Source organism: Maylandia zebra, linkage group LG5, assembly GCF_041146795.1.
Source record: "Maylandia zebra isolate NMK-2024a linkage group LG5, Mzebra_GT3a, whole genome shotgun sequence".
In the NCBI taxonomy this organism is placed as follows: Eukaryota; Metazoa; Chordata; class Actinopteri; order Cichliformes; family Cichlidae; genus Maylandia; species Maylandia zebra.
In genome coordinates, this window is record NC_135171.1 from 23,228,905 (window position 1) to 23,248,944 (window position 20,040).

Below are 20,040 nucleotides of genomic sequence, written 5' to 3' on the forward strand. Positions count from 1 at the left end.
AATGAAGTGACACCCATGTGAGTATAATGTAAATGTTCATGATGTTTCCTTCCCCTAACAGTTCTTTCATCAGTGCAATTTGAGCAAATCTTGTGTTTGTGTTCGTGTGTTCAAAATAGTGACTAACAATTCCAAAATTCGCTTCATCTTCTTCTTCTTTTTTTTTTTGCTGTTTTTTTTTTTGCTTTTTAAAAGAGGTGCCATGAAGAAAAAAGTAAATAAGAGAAAGGAAACAAACAAGCCAGGTTGTACTGAGTGGCGGGTGACACACAAGGAGAGAATGCAGCAAGGCTCTCGTTGTCATTTAAGGGGTTACCTTCAATACGATCTCAAATGTAAACATACTAGTGAAGACATAATCTGCATAGCCTAGGACCTGGAAGGCAACGAGACGTTTGGAATGTTATTGGGGTGTGGTTAGTTACAGCACGCACAGGGGACACAGGGAATTTACCTTCAAAACGATCTCAACAGTAAAGATAGCCGTGAAAGCATAGTCAAAGTAACCAAGTATCTGCAAGAAGCAACGTAGATGTTTAACAAAGACAGTTCATTGTGCAGCGTCATACATTACATGTTAACAAGATGAAAGGGGAAAAAAATGAAAGCATTTTCTGGAAAGGATTTGTTAGAGTGAAGAACTCACAGCAAAGTTACTTACTGACCTTACAGCTGTTTTTGCCTGTTTTAGCTCATAAAAAACGAGTCTGCACCTTGAAGCAGACAAGGAGCTTCAATCTGCTTTTAAATGGAAGTGCAAATCGAGGAACAGAAACCAGGAACTAGTCTGATGGACTACTGTGTTTCTTATTTTCTTGTAAAGCACATGCATGCCCAACTAATTAATCAAAAGCTCTACTAAATGTACTGCAATCACATGCAAAACAATAAAAGACAAACAATACTATAAAAGGACAATGTGAACTTGAAGTGTCTTAGATTTAAAAGGCTGCCATTAACGACTTGATCTCTATATCTTGGAAAGGACCAGAAGGAACAGAGCGATCAGATGTCCGCTTTCAATATAGACACTAGATTTTCAAGTACTTATCCCGGTGTCCTGACAGGACAATTACACTGAATATATGTTTTAGAAAATAAACTGTATCTAATGCTTTCTTGTCTAGGTTAAAGAGAGAATAAATCACATGGCTCAAGATAAAGAAATTGTGAAGTGCAGAAATAACAGACATGAATTTAATACATACCATTTTCACTGCAGTAAAAAGAGTATTGAATGTCATCCTATTACTGATTACTATGGAAAATAAGTGATTTATATTAAAAGTAAAATGCATCTTTTGTTTTGTTACTTTTTTATGTTTTTACAAAAGTGTATAAACTCATGTAGAGTATGCTTTGCAAAATCATCCATATAAAGTACAAAGATCAGCTATAGCAGGGATGCCAAGCACAAGGCTCAGGTGACAAAGACTCCAATCCAGCTCACTGGGGGACACAAATTTCGAATTTCTAACCATATTTTCAAAGGTTTTACAGCTTTTTCTACTGATAAAAAGCTCACCTACCGCCATTCATACTGCACTTAAGTCAAGTAATAGATAAACAGAAAAATTCTTGTTTTTCATTATCTATAGAATTGTGCATTTTTTATAGTGGGTCCACAGTCTTAACAAATTGGAAAAAATTACATTTTCTGGGAATGACCAAAAACCTTTTTTCATGATTGCAGAACAGGCCATGAGCTCCCAGAACTTTATCTGTACATGTCAATTTTGACTAATTTAAGCCCAAAGAGTTGTGCTGACAGACTTCCTATGTGGCCCACAATGTAAAAAGAGTCTGAGATCCCTGATTGTAGTAATTACAATAAATGGGCTAAAACATGCAAAACCAAGAGTACGGTCATTTATAGAAGCATCACAAATTGTTACGCAAAGGCAAACATGAGAAAAGTTATTTTAAATTATTTTACTTCATTTATGTGACTTTATTAATCTGTTCATTTGAAGTTCAAAAATTTTATGACAGGGTTTATAAACTTACAATATTGCGAGCTGAGAAGTTTCGGATTGGATCCTCAGCAGCGAGGGAGACGGAGCTGAGCATGATGAACACCAGGATGAGGTTGGTGAAAATGTGATGATTAATGAGTCTGTGGCAAAACACACGAACCCTGAAGAAAAACAACAACAAAAACACAGCAGACATCAGTGTGATATGAATACCGACCTGTTTGTGTCTGCACAAACATAATTTCAGCTTACGGGTTTGTGTTGCTGAAGATGAAGAAGGCACTTCCCTCTGGGATAGGAGTGATCTTCTCCTTCTTTACCAGGTCGGAGATGACCGGCCGAGGCCCCGATGGGACTTCAGGATCCTCCTCCTCCGCTGCAGTGTCGTCATTGTCCTCCTCCTCCTCCTTAAACGAAAGCAGGAAATATGTAATGTGTAACACGCGTAACTTTTCAAACTGTAAACATGTTTTCTGACTTAATAAAATTAAAAAAAGAATACCTTGTCATCTTTATCATCATCTTTTTTGTCCCTGTAATGAACACAGATATTTTTATAAATGCAGACTGGAGTTTGACCAATTATCCAAGCAAATATTTGAAGTAATTCGTTGTCAGAGAGAGACATATTGGACGGTCACCCTTTTTTGTCTCCTTCATCTGTGTTGAGAGATTCTGCATCTGCCAAGTTGTCCACAGCGATAGCCAAGAAGACATTCAAGAGGATATCTGAGTAAAGTGTTAAGTCGAGAACAACCCTCCCACTACGAATAAAGTAAAATTCTAGTGACTAATCAATAACACATGTCTGCAGTGGATACAAAGAATTATTGTTTTCTTTGTAACAGCTACACCTTTGTCAGTGTGAGCGAGGATACAGTTTCCACAGATGAATAGGATGATGAAGTAAAAGCACACAATCATTCCAGAGGAGGACGGGCCACCATACGCCATGATCCCATCATACATTACAGCATTCCAGTCTTCTCCAGTCAGAATCTGAATAGTTCACAATATTTATTATGTGAAAAACACAACAACTGAAAAACATCAAGCATAATAAGTGGCAGCTGCTTTATACGATGCAGGGTGGCTACAATGAACATGTTAGAGCTGCAGTAAATTTGCAGTGATTGTGGGTATGATGTGGATGTTGAAACAAGTTTACTGGCATTCATATGCATTTTGACGTTGTGGTCTTATGCCGAATTGTTTTAGGAATTGACACTCACGGCCACTTTTTTAGGTACACCTTGGTATTTCCCTTAGCCTTCAGAACTGCTTTAATTCTTCATGACACAGGTTCAACACGGTGCCACAAATAGTCCTCAGAGATTTGGTGCCATACTGACATGACAGCATCACAGCGTTGCTGCTGATTGATCGGCTGCATGATGTAAATCTCCCATTCCACCACATCCCAGGTGTTAAACTGGATTCAGATCTGCCAAATGCCAAATTCAGACCCCATCATCTGAATTTCACAGCAGAATTCAAGACTAATGAGATCAGGCAACATTTTCCCAGTCTTCTATTATTCAATTTTGGTGACCCAGTGTGAACTGCCTCTGTTTCCTATTCTTAGCTGCTGTAGCTCATCTGCTCATTTGACCTTTGATATCAACAAGGCATTTTTGCCAGAGAACTGCTGGTGACTGGATAACTTCTTCTGTTCAGACCATTCTCTGTAAATAATAAAGATGGTTGTGTTGTAAAATCCCGGCAGATCAGCACTTTCTGAAATACTCAGAGCATCCTATCTGGAACCAACCACTATGCCACATTCAAAGTCACTTAAATCACCTTTCTTCTCCATTCTGATGGTTCAGTTTGAGTTTCAGCAGGTTGTCTTGATCACGCCTACTTACCCTAATGTCGTGAGTTGTTGCCACATGATTACATATTTGTATTAACCAGCAGTTGAACATGTATTCCTAATAGTGGCTACCTAAAAGTAGTAATAGTAGTAATATTTCAGGCTGTGCTTTTCCTGACTAAAATCCAATCTCCAGTCCAGCCCCTCCTGCATGTATGCCCTGGTTGTACATCACCTCTCTCCAGAGGTTTACTAGCAGCACTTCAATTCTGTGTTTTTGCTAACCTGTGTCTCCTCATGTGTGGTGTCTGTCTGCTCATTCATCTGTGGTACAATTCTCCCGTCTACAGTGTCTCACTTTAGTCCGCTGTGCTCAATCTGCCACAACCTTTCAGCCTGCCGCTCACAAACCATGCCATATAAAGAGATCAAAATGTTCTTTTGAAAAACTTCTCTCAAGAGTTCAGCCTTCAGGCACACTCACGATCCTTGAATGTTTAGTTGTTTTTATAAATCTGTTCTACAACTTCTTGTTACTTCTGAACTGACATATACACCAAAATCTCTAAAATGGGCAAATACTGACTCATATAATGGCTTGTTCACAGAATCTGTTTAGTCTGCCACAAATTCTTCTACATCTGTATGAAACACACCCTTCACCAATTTTATTTACATTTTCAGCCTATTTCACTTGCTGCGTATTTGTATTTAACAGTCAGATTTTACTGTATGACATTATCTGAACTCTGTTAATACCTGAAACACAGTGAGGAGGGCCTGGGGAAAGTTGTCGAAGGTGCTCCTTTTTGTCTGGGTTTCGTCAAAGTTGAATTTTCCACCAAACACCTGCATGCCGAGCAGGGAGAAGATGATGATGAAGAGGAAGAGCAGCAGAAGCAGGGAAGCAATGGACTTCATGGAGTTGAGCAGCGATGCCACCAGGTTACTCAGAGACTGCCAGTGTCTAAACAGAAGGTCGACCAAGAGAGAGGAGGACGGACGGGATTTTAATCGAACTCCACAGGCACGAGACTGTGAACACACGAGCACGAACGCACAGCATGTTGACAGTCTTACCGTGTGACCTTGAAAATCCTCAGCAGGCGCACGCAGCGGAACACAGAGATACCGAGTGGAGACATGATTTCCAGCTCCACCAGAATGGTTTCAGTGATTCCTCCGCACACAACAAAGCAGTCAAAGCGGTTGAAGAGTGACACAAAATAAGCCTGCAGCCCAAGACTGTACATCTTTACCAACATTTCACATGTGAACAGGGCCAGCAGCACCTTGTTGGCCACATCTGAAAAGCAGAGGAAAAGATATTAAATCAGATGAATAAATAGTGAAAGAGAGTGATGCATTATGTATTGGAGGGGTTTTCTGTCTTTTAATGCAACATATAGTAGATCAAACCTCTGGTTGCACAAATATTTTATATTACACCTTCTTGCAGCTTCTTGTAGCTTTTTCTTTGTGTGCACTTCATTTAATTATTACTCTTTTTTACTTCAACCTCATTTCTATTTTTTATTTCTATTTCTTTATTTTTTTATCACAGTTAGACAAAATCTTGCTATGAATCTACACAATTCACGTTAATGAAACACATTATTTGCATAAAAATCATGACATTTAAAACAATTTAGCCTTAGTCATCCACAAAATACATACAGTAATAGAGAAGATGGGAAAAAAATCAAATTAGTAAAAATATTCTGATATTTCATGAGAACATCATGACAACATGTTACATTAAGTAATCCTTTAAAAAACACTAATTAATAGAAGATAACCCATTTAAACAAATTCATTCATTTTATTTCAAAATGAGACGTTTGTAATTCGTACCTTGCACCTGTGTCAGCCACAAAGGCTGGTTGTAATGTTCTGATGATATGGTCAGGGTGTTGAGGAACACAAGGATGATGACCAGCCAATAGAAAGGCACTGACTTGACAGCCAAACGGCACTTCCTGCGGCAGAATCTGTTCCATCGGCGCCAGCGCCGACTGCAATGGCAAAGGACACTTTCAGCACATAGAGGCTCAGTTTGCACATAAAGAACACAAGACGCAGTCACACAGATTATGAAGTCAAAACAATGGAACAAACTCATCACTGCAGTGTTTTTAAGAAAATCTCGAAAGTGTGTGCCTCGAAAGTGTGTGTAATAAGAAGAACGCAGTGAAGTATGGGTGAATGCCCACAGGGGACTGCATCAATGCGTTTCTGCAAGTCATACAGTACAGTAAATGAGCTGAAAAGTACTGTGTAAGCCTATTCTCTAAAAATACCTTATAGCACATGCTGACTATATAAAAGTTGTTGATTTATCATTCCCTGTAACATCTCATTAAAAATACAGTAAAAAAGAAGCCAAGCAAAATAAAAATCAGTGTAATTGAATGCAGGCAAAAACCATATATTAACAGCTACATGCACTATGTAGACACGCCTACCTACAAATATACTGACCTGAACTTTGACTTTGAAATCTTTTGACTGAAAAGAAGAACAAGTGAAAGTTGATGAATGCATCTTGTAACAGAAATGAGTTGTTAGCATGTAGTTAACTGACATCAACCCCAAAAAAGTGCAGCTGCAATGTTTGCAGCATGAAGTTTACCAGTTTTTTTAAACATATATGACGAGATAAAGCAGGCACTGACACAGCAAAATGGCTGTGCTGACTGAAATTAGTGACACGGAAAGAAATCCTGTGTACAGGTTCATGGTGCACAGTTCTCACCACAGAGGTCCGCAGCATGGCGTCTTTTCATCCTCCCCGTTCTGATTCTCGGTGTTCACAGACTCTGTTTCACTGGCTGGAACGCTTGCTGTGGCATCAAATAAGGGAGCATATTTAAAATATATATATAAACAAAATCTATGCACTTTGCAATGGTAGAAGATTCTTCAGAAAGGCACAACGCATGCTTCCCATCAGGAGCAAGTGTAAAGAATGTTCCCATTGTATCAACAAGAACGTAGATGCACAAGAAACATATAAACAAAGAGAATTCAGAAACTCTTTTCAGGTGAACGAGAACTGTATGACAGTGATTTTAATCTCCAAAGCCACAGTGCAATCACAAAGCTACCTCAATGAAAGGAACGTGCTAAGTTCCACAGCTCTGCATCACTGTCATCATCAGTATCATTTACCAAGTGCTGAGAGTGAGCTGACGTGGGTCAGGCGAGTGGACAGCTGCTACGTGAGAGCTGTCTGATGCAGACAACGAGGAGTGGAGAGAAGACGGGAGCCGAGAGAGGAAGACAGAGCTCTTTAAACTGTCTCTGAAATGCTACACTCAAACTACTGCCAGCACTTTGGAAAGACTGTGTGTGTGCAGACTGATGATGATTAACTGTGTGAAATGTCTCGGTGCTTTAACTCATGTGAGCGAGCGTGGTGTGCTCTCCTGCTTAGCTTACGCAGACGTGCCGGCTTTGATTCCTAAGTGGTCGGACAGCTCTCAGCTCTGAAAATAGTGCTGACTGCTGGAGTAGTCATCTGGGTTTAACCCTGTTTCCTACATTCATACTGAGCTCCTGCATTTGAAGTGGAACACGGGAGGGAAACAGGGTGTGGTTGCTATCAAGCACAGCTGTACGGCTCTTCCATATCGGACTAGTTTAATAGGTAAGAGACAAGGGGTTTTTATTCAGGACGAGGACATAAGGAGAAACGTAAGAAGGCTGTGATGTTTGGACACAACAGGTAAAAAACAATTGTAAAGCACAATGTGATGGTATATTTTGTCAGGTTTCACACACACACCCACAAAGCAACAGACTTATTAATCTATCCTGGTCAGTAATATGACACTGACTGGTAATATTGCAGTAATGACAATGTACATTTCAGTCTAGTCTTAATAGTTTGAGAAAATATGAGCTAAATTTTCTGTATCAGATCAGTTTGATCTTAAAACACTAACACACACACACACACACACACACACACACACACACACACACACACACACACACACACACACAAAAGCTAAAGAACACTGGAGGGAAACCACAGGATTTACCATGAGTGTCGGACGACTGGCTGAACCACCCAAACCTTCCTTTCTTCTTCTCAGTAAGGTCAGCCAGAGTCACCCCTTCATGTGTAATGCATGCAAGCCAATGCATTCAGACACAACGGCACAGCAGAGGGACATGGAGGGGAGGGGGGCGAGAATGGGCTGCTATCAAAATGGGTCAGAGCAGACAAGCACCACAGGACAACAACAGTTTTCAAAATATCAATATTCAACCACGACAAGAGCAGCAGGAGCCACACCGCAGACACTGAGGAGGGCAGAAGAACGACACAGAGAGCTGTTAGTCAAAGGAAGCGTCTGGAGGTGGCAGCGCCCTGTACTAACATGTGACCATGCGAATTAAAGCATTTACCTTTGAACATGTTAGTAGGGGTTCATGTTTCGTGGACACACACTATAAAGCCAGCATGGATGTTTTAGAAAAGCAGTATGGACTCCCTTCTTCTAACACGGCACAATTAACGGCGATTTTCCTGCTTTCTGGTAAACTTACAGAGCACCGCTGTTCTGAAAAATTGGAGCAATAGACTGGTGGAAGAGGCAGGAATATACACAAGGAGTACATAACAGACGTGGGGAAATCATAATGAGTTGACAAAAGGCAAAAAATAGAAAACCCAAGCTCAAACTCTAGGATGAAGCAGTTGCAGGTTTTCTTTTCTGTATCATGTGTGCCGCTTATATAAAGAGGATTTGGATCACTTTTTTTCTACTGCTTGAGTAACATGTTTCTTTTTTTTTCCTTTCCTTTCCTTCCTTTCCTTCCTTTCACTGGTGCTTACAGAGTGCTCCACTTCCATCACCGACATACATGAAGGCTGGAAACAAAACTAGTCTGATCATTTCGTTTCAAACACCTTTCACATATCCACATATGGATGTCAATACTGGCCTCTGTGTCGATATTTGTGCATCTACGCATTTGTCAGTATGTGTACTCTGCTTCTCTATAACCAAAAGGTAGACTATTCAGAAGCACAGTGGATCATCACTAAATCCCAGGAGTCCTTCTGAAATCACTATAGTCCTGTTTTGTTTTGTTTTTCTTTAACTGTGGTGATCAGCTGGCACAATTGATCAACTTGCCTTGTCTAGCTCCATTATAGCATCCATTTTTGCAAATTTGCATGAGAAAACTGAATATTTCAGGGCTCAATCAGACCTTATTAAGATTTCCATGATGCTGGTTTCAAATCTCTGGTGGCTTTCTTCCTGCTTGATTCAAGCAGAATTATTGGGCTAAAAGCAAAGAGGACTTAAATGATGTGTTAGATTATTAAGATTTTTTTCTAATTAATACCCCCTCTATCTGTTCTCAATATGTCTCAGCGTAATTGACCAGTTATCTGGGGCAATATGAAAAATGGAGCACTTTAGACCCAATAAGTCAGGACACAGCACCAATTCTGATTTAAGCAATGTCACGTTCTTTCTCCAGAGTGATTTTTGGTTTGAAGATACTGCTTTTAACCAAGAAAAAAGAAACTCTCTCAAACCAGTAATGATGTACACTACTTGATATTTATCCTTGACATGGCAAGAGTAGCTTCAACCAGTTATTTGCATTGAAGCTCTCTTGTGATGGTAGCGTAGCGTTAACAGCCGGAAAAAGGAAGCGGGTCAGACGGCGCTTACGGTTACGCTTGCTCTCCTCATCTGCCTCGTCCTCATTGTCAGGGTCAATGTCCTCAGCCTGAGTGATCCAGTCCAGGTAACCCTTCAGATCCTCCTCCAGCTGTTGCTTTTCACGCAGCTTCTGGAAGTCTCCGCGAGCTTTGGCCTTTTCCCTCTCCTTGGAGAACTCTCTGTATTTGGAGAAAGAACCCCCAAAACAAAACAAAACAAACAAAAAAAAACAAACAAACAGAAACACCAACAAATACACAGTAATGCACGAATTAAAGACAAACATGGGACGTTTCACAGCAAACAAGAAACAAATTGTTTCACACAAAATGGAAAGCAACAAACATGTTGTTCTGTTCTAGATCATTTTCCCGACAAAATAAAGACATTCTGTGTATGAGTTTCTGTATATCCTCTTTTCTACATTCTTTAGTCACAGCCTTTTAATTTCTTGTGTGTTTTTCAGAAATGTAGCCACTGGAGGGAGATGTACGCCTTTAAGAGACGACACAGAGCTATATTTAGAGCCCGGCAGTACAGTAGTGTATCTGTCAGGTGGGCATCTTCATCTTACAGAAAAGGCAATTCAGGTAGACAGATTGTTTCAAGAGAACTGCAGCATTTGCACAGTATCCAAACTTATAGTTTATATAAGACAATGAACTTGAAAACAACGAGATTCGACTGTATCTACCCACAGTGCATTGTAAGATAGTCTTATTAGAATAACCTGTATTTAAGCTGGTATACTAAAAAATTAAGATGAATGAAAAAGTCACATGTGTGACAAAAAAGTGAAGACGTCCAGTGTCAAGAAGCCAGCAACAGGTAAAGCTGTATCAAGGTAACTGGTGCTGACAGGTCATGCCAGTCTAAAGACGCCAACATGCACTGTAGGAATGCTTGACTCGATTGTCATGTTAATCTTGTTTTCTTTAAAAAAAAAACACAGGTTTTCTTCGCTGGTCAACCAGCCAGAGTTAGTTGTACTGTAATACCCCACCCCCCACTCCACAGAGCAGGGAAAGCAAACTGGGGTTTGAGATAGCTTAGGCGTGCAGAGGGAGTGAAGGGCGAGGAATAAGATTAATTTCTTTCACAGGAGGTTGGGTGAGCTGTCGAGGGGGTGGGGGAAGAAACGCTCACTTTGCAGTTGCCGTGGAAAGGATGTAATAGTTTGACATCAACAGAGGTCAGAGAGGAGCGCTTAAGAAACAAAATAGACTCTAATGTAGACTGGCCACTTACTGCTTTATTACTTGTAATGATTTTTGCATTTCTGGCGCACAATTTCCCAAATACACATACTAATTCAATTTCAAGTCAACTCTATTTTATTTATGTAGCGCCAAATCACAGCACCAGTTGCGTCAAGGTGCCTTATATGTTTATAGGTAATAAAGTGAAAACCCCAATAATCAACGGCCCTCTTTGAGCAAGCACTAGGTGACAGTGGGAAAGAAAAACTTCCACTTAACAGGAAGAAACCTCCAGGCTCAGGGAGGAGCAGCCATCTGCTGCAATCACCTGGGGATGATGTTGTGAGTGTCAAGGAGCACAGCAAACCCAAAGTGCATGCACTTTGCACACTACAGACCAAACCCACCGCAAAAGTTGCCTCTTACCCACTTAGCACACCTAATACAAGGTTTAACACGAAAAAGGATCCCAGTATAATCAGACTGACAAAATAAATCCACGGTGTTTCCCATCCAATGGCGTCATTGACCTACAGAAGCCAAAAGTAGCCCGTCAACAAACATGGACACATACAAAGACAGAAACCTTCTGCCTCAAAGGAGCAGAAAGTCTCTGTTTTGAAAGAGAAGATGGTGCTTACCCGCTCAACACACCCAAAACCAGGTTAAGAACGAAAAAGGAGCCGAAGATCACAAGACTGACAAAGTACACCCATGGAAGTTCAAAGCCCATGGCATCGTTCATCTGCAGGAGTGGATCGGTCACCGCAGAGAAAGGAGAGCAGGGGGAAAAGGAAGGAAGGATGCACAGACAGAAAAAGGGTGTTAAACTGTTAGAAAGGAGGAAGAGAGAGCAAGTCTTAGGAGTGCTGATGACTGTCAGGACAGTATCGTTTTATTTGATGAGTTGTTGATTGAATTCAATCATTTAGCCAATCAATCATATCAGAGTGGTAAGAGCCGCCCCAGGAAATTATCAGCAGCTTCATCATCAGACTGTCAGTCGCATTGGTGTTGTGTGTTTGATTTGAGCAGACATTAAAGCTGAAAGAATGTGACAGTCACAGGTTATTGAACTGGGTGCACAGAGCGAGAGACTCACCCAGTACAGCACATCAGTCCAGCCCTCCATGGTGATACACTGAAACACCGTCAGCATGGCAAACAGAAAGTTGTCAAAGTTGGTGATGCCACCGTTGGGACCTTGCCAGCCTTCCCTGCACTCCGTGCCGTTGATGGGGCACTGGCGCCCATGCCCTGAGATCGCACATGGAGCTGGCTCCTCTTCTGCTATCATATCTACAGAAAGAGAGTTTTAAATAATCTGACACTTAACATAAGTGCTGCAAATAAAGTTGCTTTTTAGACTGCCTAGTCTTAACTGCAGGATTTCCTACTATAAACAGTGTTATGACTAAGAGCACTCTGATTCACTGCATCTTATACCAAATACTCTCTTTAGCAGCTGTCTTATTCTTCTCATTTACAGTTATTCAGCAGTAGAAAAGTCTACTTTAGACTTTTAAATAACTTTGACAATAACATATCTATATATCTTAGAGACGAACCACTTTTCAATTTACAGTTTCACAATATACAAACATATTATACAAAACATTATTGGAACGATTAACTAACATTTGTGGTTAGGTTTTATGTTTCAGTGAGTTCCATCAAAGAGGTATTTCCATCTCTGAAGATTTAGTTCACAAACTATTAAAATGATTATATTTCTGTGAAATATTGCTCCATCTCACAACCCCTCACATGGACTTGTTCCCCTTGGGAAATTCCTGACGTTTGAAGTAAACTACTTAGAGAATAACTTCTGTCACGTAATCCAATATATCAGTCATGCAGTACATACTTTTATGTTTTTGTCTAAGTTAAGAGTTATATTTCAGTTTAAGGAGAAAACAAGCCAGTCGAGATTGAGTTTGGCATGCCTGATTTGATTTGACTTGCCACATTAATTTATGAAAATTCATCATCCCTCTCAGAGCTAACTGTGTCAGTGTTCATAGAGCACTACATATTGTTTTGTTTGCCATTAGAGGTTATATGAAATAAATAACATAATTTGAGTTCTAACTGGAAAAAGCATGTCTGGGACTCATCTTTGTCTGCTTCATTTTGTCAAATATGAGGCATAATCATAAACTTCTCTAACGATACCCATAAAAACAATCAAACTAGCTTACTATATCACCTTTAATCTTGGCCAGTCTTCCCTGACCAGCGCAGGAACTGTTTGAGGAATGCTTCTATAGGTCGATTGCTACCTAAGATCCATTATAACTACTTGTACTTTGCGTCCGCAATGAATGCTGAATTTTCTCCAGTGTGTCAAAATCCTGAACTTTAAACTCGAACAGTATGAAGCAGCGCTGAGCTAAATGTGACTAAAAAACAAGCTGTGCGCTGGCACACAATGACGTGCACCACAGTTCAGGTCGTTTCAGCTGCCTCGCTCTGAGACACCTCAGGATGCTACAGTAGAACTCTGGGTTGGCAGTCTGGCCCAGGGGGGACAAATTGACAGTGCACAACCCCGTGAATGACGAAAAAATGGCGCACACGTTCCTGACCAATGTGCCGCCTTGAGGCTTGGACACTCTAGACTGTTTTACTGAAAACTGCTGCGTGATGTCTGCATCATAGCAACAGACCCTGCTCTCTTCAGCATGAAAGTTGTGTCAGTTTGACACAGAGCAAGAAGGGAGGTCAGGTATGGTTTTTGATAGTCACTGACAGAGGCAAAGAAGATTATGACCACACCCAATAAGTAATTAAAGCACAGAAACTATTACTGTATCTGATAAAGCTATTACCTGTCCTGATAAAAATCCCTTGTACTCATTTGTCTGGGTAAGCAAATCACCAGACTAAGCATTATCCTGATTATACCTTTAATCTGTTGTTGTTAATGGAAAATCACAGCTGACATACAATAACCTCAACTCCTTGTTACTTTATTTAAAAAAAAACAATTTGATTTTATATATAAAAGTCAAAGTGCTCACCTGTACTGGGGAAATAGCAGGTTGCATGCATTTTACCAATGAACAGCTCCAGGCCGATAATAGCATAGATGATAATGACAAACAAGACCAGGAGGGCAATGTGCAGGAGAGGGACCATGGCTTTAATGATGGAGTTCAACACCACCTGTAAACCTAAGCAAAGAAAAACAAACACTTTACACAAAGCCCGGCCGTACTTTGTAGTACCAAATGGAAAACACAAACTACAAATTCTACCAGTCTTTGTACCTGTTCTTAACACAAAAATAAGATTCCTGGCTCCAGATGGTGAAGTGGCTAATTCTGTTTGCTCTTGATCTTACTTAGCTTAAATTGCATAAATACATAAAACGTAATCACAACTGTATAATCATTTCACAGACTGCTAACATAAACAAACGGAAGTATTTATGGTTTTCAAGTATATAAATATAAATAACAATGTAGAAAGAATGTAGATACTCCTTTCAGTATATACAGTGGGGCAAAAAAGTATTTAGTCAGCCACCGATTGTGCAAGTTCCCCCACTTAAAATGATGACAGAGGTCAGTAATTTGCACCAGAGGTACACTTCAACTGTGAGAGACAGAATGTGAAAAAAAAATCCATGAATTCACATGGTAGGATTTGTAAAGAATTTATTCGTAAATTAGGGTGGAAAATAAGTATTTGGTCACCTCAAACAAGGAAAATCTCTGGCTCTCACAGACCTGTAACGTCTTCTGTAAGAAGCTTTTCTGTCCCCCACTCGTTACCTGTATGAATGGCACCTGTTTGAACTCATCATCTGTATAAAAGACACCTGTCCACAGCCTCAAACAGTCAGACTCCAAACTCCGCCATGGCCAAGACCAAAGAGCTTTCGAAGGACACCAGGAAAAGTATTGTAGACCTGCACCAGACTGGGAAGAGTGAATCTACAATAGGCAAGCAGCTTGGTGTGAAAAAATCAACTGTGGGAGCAATCATCAGAAAATGGAAGACATACAAGACCACTGATAATCTCCCTCGATTGATTGATTGATTGATTGATTGAATCTTTATTTTGAACATGTTGAAAAAGTATAAAAAAAAATAGAATTAAAAGAGACAAATGAACAAAGCAAACAAAAGGAAAACGAGCAACCACAACTCCAAATAACGTCCATGTTCAAAAAGGAGCAGGAAGAAGCATAAGCTTATTTAATCCCACCCCTTTTCCACTATCTAGTATCAATAGACTACAGAAATACCTCCTTGCAATTACATTATATGTTATGTGTAATTTTTTTTTTTATTTATTTATTTATTTTTTTTTAAATATATACACATATATGTTTCTATCTATCCATACATACGTATATACACACATACGCACATATACACATTTTCAATAACCCCATTAACACCTCAAGGATACACAGCCTACAATTATATATATATATCCATACCAACAAACCCGTGCATGCACACACACATGAAAATATTAGACAAGAACACCCTATCAAATCTCTACCTTTTCCCTGTACCCTGTAAAAACCATATCCTTAAACCGCTTTTTAAACTGCGCCATGCTTGGACATTGCTTCATATCTTTACTTAGTCTGTTCCACAGCTTCACTCCACACACAGAGATGCAAAAACTTTTTAATGTTGTACGGATACGAGGATCGTTCGATCTGGGGCTCCACGCAAGATCTCATCCCGTGGGGTCAAAATGATCATGAGAACGGTGAGCAAAGATCCCAGAACCACACGGGGGGACCTGGTGAATGACCTGCAGAGAGCTGGGACCAAAGTAACAAAGGTCACCATCAGTAACACACTACAACGGCAGGGAATCAAATCCCGCAGTGCCAGACGTGTTCCGCTGCTGAAGCCAGTGCATGTCCAGGCCCGTCTGAAGTTTGCCAGAGAGCACATGGATGATACGGCAGAGGATTGGGAGAATGTCATGTGGTCAGATGAAACCAAAGTAGAACTTTTTGGTATAAACTCAACTCGTCGTGTTTGGAGGAAGAAGAATACTGAGTTGCATCCCAAGAACACCATACCTACTGTGAAGCATGGGGGTGGAAACATCATGCTATGGGGCTGTTTTTCTGCCAAGGGGACAGGACGACTGATCCGTGTTAAGGACAGAATGAATGGGGCCATGTATCGTGAGATTTGGAGCCAAAACCTCCTTCCATCAGTGAGAACTTTGAAGATGAAACGAGGCTGGGTCTTCCAACATGACAATGATCCAAAACACACCGCCCGGGCAACAAAGGAGTGGCTCCGTAAGAAGCATTTGAAAGTCCTGGAGTGGCCTAGCCAGTCTCCAGACCTCAACCCCATAGAAAATCTGTGGCGGGAGTTGAAAGTCCGTGTTGCTCGGCGACAGCCCCAAAACATCACTGCTCTCGAGAAGATCTGCATGGAGGAATGGGCCAAAATACCAGCTACTGTGTGTGCAAACCTGGTAAAGACCTATAGTAAACGTTTGACCTCTGTTATTGCCAACAAAGGTTATGTTACAAAGTATTGAGTTGTATTTTTGTTATTAACCAAATACTTATTTTCCACCCTGATTTACGAATAAATTCTTTACAAATCCTACCATGTGGATTCATGGATTTTTTTTTTCACATTCTGTCTCTCACAGTTGAAGTGTACCTCTGGTGCAAATTACTGACCTCTGTCATCATTTTAGGTGGGGGAACTTGCACAATCGGTGGCTGACTAAATACTTTTTTGCCCCACTGTATTTCAGAACATCTTTGCCTCGTATATTTCATAAGCATGTCGTGTTTTTTTCTGTAAGTTTGTTTATTATTATGGAACTGAGAGCACATGGCCCTTGGTTGCTGATGTAGATGCTTAAAGAAAATAGTCCTCAGGGACTGCACATGGACCATCTGGACTTGCCGTGTTTAACCCTTAGCCCTGCATTTTTCTATTAAAAAAAGACTCATTTTATTGTACGACAGATGCAAAAATTATGTACATTTAATAAATATGGGTTGCCAACGTGCGGAGCTTAAAAGTTCTCTTACTGGGTACTCCTGAGACCAGCCGCAGGGGGCGCAGCACACGGAAGGCTCGAAGGGCTTTAACATCAAATCCACCTGGCTTACCCCCGTGCCCATGCATTGATGCATGGTTATCTCCTTCAACTTCTCCCTTTTCTTCTTTGGTCAAAAACTCCAATGCAACACTAAAGAGTCTGTTGGAAAACAAAGAAAAATCCTTACATTAGTCACCTCTGCATTTGAGGTACATAATGAACAGTGCTGACAATCTTTAACAAATAGTAGATAAAGATTAAAGATCATTTTCGAGAAGAAGCATGGCAAACCTTTGACAGTTCAATAATTAATGTAGGAAATAAAGAACAGATTAAGCAGCATTAGATGTACTGATTCTTATATAGCATTTTTCTACTTGAGCACAGAGTAGCCAGTTTTCATTCAATTCTACTATTTTCACTCGTCAATAATTTATTGAAATTAAGAAACAAACCTTCACGAGCATGAGTAAAACTAAGATGTAACAAGTATGTTGTTGAATGTACGAGGCGCTAAAATGGGGTTAATAAACCTTCAGATTCTGACAAAATGTGAGAATATATTAAAAGTCTTACTTTCTCATAGTTCATAAGCTCCTATTCACATCAGTAATGTCACTAAGTCAATTTAAGGTCTCCAACAAACACTTTTGACATTAAAAATTTTGCCTGGCTGAAAGCTTTTCACTTTGCCGTTATTCCCTCAAAGTATCATTTAGCTGTGAAACTATTATGTAGTGGCATCAGTTTACTTTACAGCCACCCACAAGCCATACTGAAATCTCCAGGATACAATTTGATAAAAAGCAGTCTGAAACCTTTATTAACCACAATCCGCTGTAAATATCATTTTAGACTGCATCAAAATGGTTAGTAAACACCGTACTGATAATGATCCAATCAAAAACAATTTTAAGACTAGAAAAAAAAAACTCCCAGATATTTCTTGCCCTACATGCAGCGCTTCAAAAGAAAAAAAAAGAAAAGCCAGTGGATATGTTGAAAGAGCAGGATAATATGACAGCATTGTAACCTGTCAGTGCCCAGTTTGAGTGTACCAACAAAACCTACCCACCCAGCAAAAATTTGGTGAAAAGACGACTTCGTCATACTAATTTGGATTTTGTTAAAAAGTGAAAGTAGGCTATTTACATATGTTCCCAGCATGTGTCACAGTCAAGGTCCATGGAACAAATGTGGATCTCCAAAAGATTTGGCCCCTCCTTACTGTATGCGTGGTCTGGGCAGAAATGCTCGCATCTTGCAAACAGCAAACATTACACAAGCACATATCCACAACGTCTGCAAGCTAAAAAGCCAGCATACAAAAATATGTATTTAACGTATTATTTTTTAATCTACCCGCCACCAAAGATCAAATTACAGATTTTCAGAGAAACAAAAGTTTTTCTGTCTTTGTTGAGCAACGGAACCAAATAAATATATGAACAAAGTTCTGTAACTTTCACAAATACTAAGACTTATAGAAAAATGTGCAATATTATTTACATGCAGAGGTATTTTGTTTTACTAAATAGATCAGATATCACTAGATTGAAAGATGGATATTTATAAAATACACTTTATGGACAAAAGTACTGAGCCATCTGTATATGACACTTCCTGGGACATCCTAACCCATGGTATGAAGATCCCAGTACACAGTTTTTGTGCTGATGTTAATGGCAGAGGAGGTTTGGAGCTCTGCAGTTCCTGAGTCAGCAGATCATTGGTGACCTTTACACATATGCCTTCACATGCTCTCTACCATGCTTTATGTGGTCTCACACTTTGTGGCTAAGTTGCTGTGGTCCCTACTCCATTTCACAATAAAATATTAATGTCTGAACTTTCACTTTTCCCAAATTTAGGCATAAAGGGACATTTTTTTAAAGGTCATGTCTGGCCAGCCAGATTAAGCCCAGAATATAACATCCACTGACATCTGGTGCACGGTGGATCTGTATACAAGAGATAACTGTACCATAGGAAGTGGCCCCTTCCGTGGTCGTAAAGTAAAATCAGCAGTGAACAAATCCCTCCCCAAGAAAGAGGACCCTTCATTACACTCAGATAGACATTCCTCATCTAGCCAAGAGGGAAAATCATCTCAACACATTACATCAAAGCTGCGGACTAAAAGCAGGGAATAGAGCTGCCGATAGGCGCTGGAAGGAGTTCTGATGGCCTTTAAGCACAGTCTGCTCCGGCTTATGTTATACTGAGTCACAGCTGTAAGACTGACCGCCTGCCACTGGGGGTTTTATTAGTCATCCAGTCATGCTTAAAAGAAAACCCTCCTTCACATATTGACACCTTTTTGCGAAACATATTTCATAAAGTAAATCAGAAGGATTTTGAACATCAGATTATTTGAAGCAGGTGTTTTCACAGTGTCTCCAGTCAATATTCAAAGGGTCACTCCAATAGGTTTACAGGTTTAAGCCTATTTGCACCAAATCACAGTTTAACTATTCCTCCTAGAAACGTGTTCCTTTGCAAAATAGTTTACCAGTTATGTTTAAGTCCAGCACAATCACTGGCTAGATTATAAAAATGTTTTTAACAAATTCACTGAAACACTTATGAACTCGGTCAGAGTTGGCTCAAAGCTTCAAGCACGGCGGACCTTTTAATAAACCAGACCACAATCTTTTCAAAACCTTATCCAAGTACAGCCAGTGAAGAGAAATATCTCTAAAAATGTTTAATAATGCACATCCCAACACTGCAGTAGATATTTTACAGCAAGAATATCAGTGTAGTATATTAAATATGTTGCCAAAAATGTGTCCACTCTTTGCAACATAGTAAAAACTTTGCTTTAATGCATAATAAATCACAAGGACTTCTGTAGCTTATGCAACTTTCTGAGTTTTCTCTTTGGCTTTTAAACTGCACAAAAAATGTATTTATATTAATGTATTATTTAAGATTAACTGCATATAGTGTAAGAAATATTTACCTTATCTGAGCCAGTATGTTTATAAGACAAACCTTGGTTTAGTATGTGTAAAAAAAAGCTGTGGTACATGAAACCAAAATGGAAAAGTAAAAGAAAGACATTCATTAGCGATTAAAAACTGTCATGTGATCATTTTCTACAGCTTAGTTACCATTAATGATTCCTTCCCATCCAAGACTTTATCCAATGTAATCTAAAATTCTGATCAGTGCATCTTTAGAAATCCATTTTGTAGATTTCAAGACAGTACAATGGCTCAGTGGTTTGCACTGTTCCCTCATAGCAAGCAAGTCCTGGGTTCAAGCTTGTGTACCATAGTACACTTGCAAAAAAGTCTGACTT

The 20,040-nt window shown here is 39.8% G+C and overlaps 1 protein-coding gene across 9 annotated transcripts in view; it reads right to left on the bottom strand.

Annotated features, from left to right (window-relative positions):
• cacna1da (calcium channel, voltage-dependent, L type, alpha 1D subunit, a) overlaps window positions 1-20,040 on the bottom strand; it is a 63,697-nt gene that overhangs the window by 23,509 nt on the left and 20,148 nt on the right. For 3 of the 9 annotated variants that reach the window (XM_076884029.1, XM_076884028.1, XM_076884027.1), the window contains exons 5-22: window positions 16,723-16,892; window positions 13,705-13,857; window positions 11,784-11,980; window positions 11,323-11,426; window positions 9,492-9,661; window positions 7,839-7,913; window positions 6,548-6,635; window positions 6,274-6,300; window positions 5,647-5,807; window positions 4,873-5,098; window positions 4,552-4,759; window positions 2,855-2,975; window positions 2,618-2,705; window positions 2,479-2,509; window positions 2,229-2,383; window positions 2,008-2,137; window positions 455-514; window positions 317-376 (exon numbers count right to left, since the gene is read on the bottom strand). In XM_076884029.1, the coding sequence (XP_076740144.1) occupies window positions 317-376; window positions 455-514; window positions 2,008-2,137; window positions 2,229-2,383; window positions 2,479-2,509; window positions 2,618-2,705; window positions 2,855-2,975; window positions 4,552-4,759; window positions 4,873-5,098; window positions 5,647-5,807; window positions 6,274-6,300; window positions 6,548-6,635; window positions 7,839-7,913; window positions 9,492-9,661; window positions 11,323-11,426; window positions 11,784-11,980; window positions 13,705-13,857; window positions 16,723-16,892 (2,224 nt within the window). The remainder of the gene's footprint in view (window positions 1-316; window positions 377-454; window positions 515-2,007; window positions 2,138-2,228; window positions 2,384-2,478; window positions 2,510-2,617; window positions 2,706-2,854; window positions 2,976-4,551; window positions 4,760-4,872; window positions 5,099-5,646; window positions 5,808-6,273; window positions 6,301-6,547; window positions 6,636-7,838; window positions 7,914-9,491; window positions 9,662-11,322; window positions 11,427-11,783; window positions 11,981-13,704; window positions 13,858-16,722; window positions 16,893-20,040) is intronic. The other 6 variants (XM_014412917.3, XM_012918518.3, XM_076884030.1 and 3 more) reach the window with 5 other exon arrangements.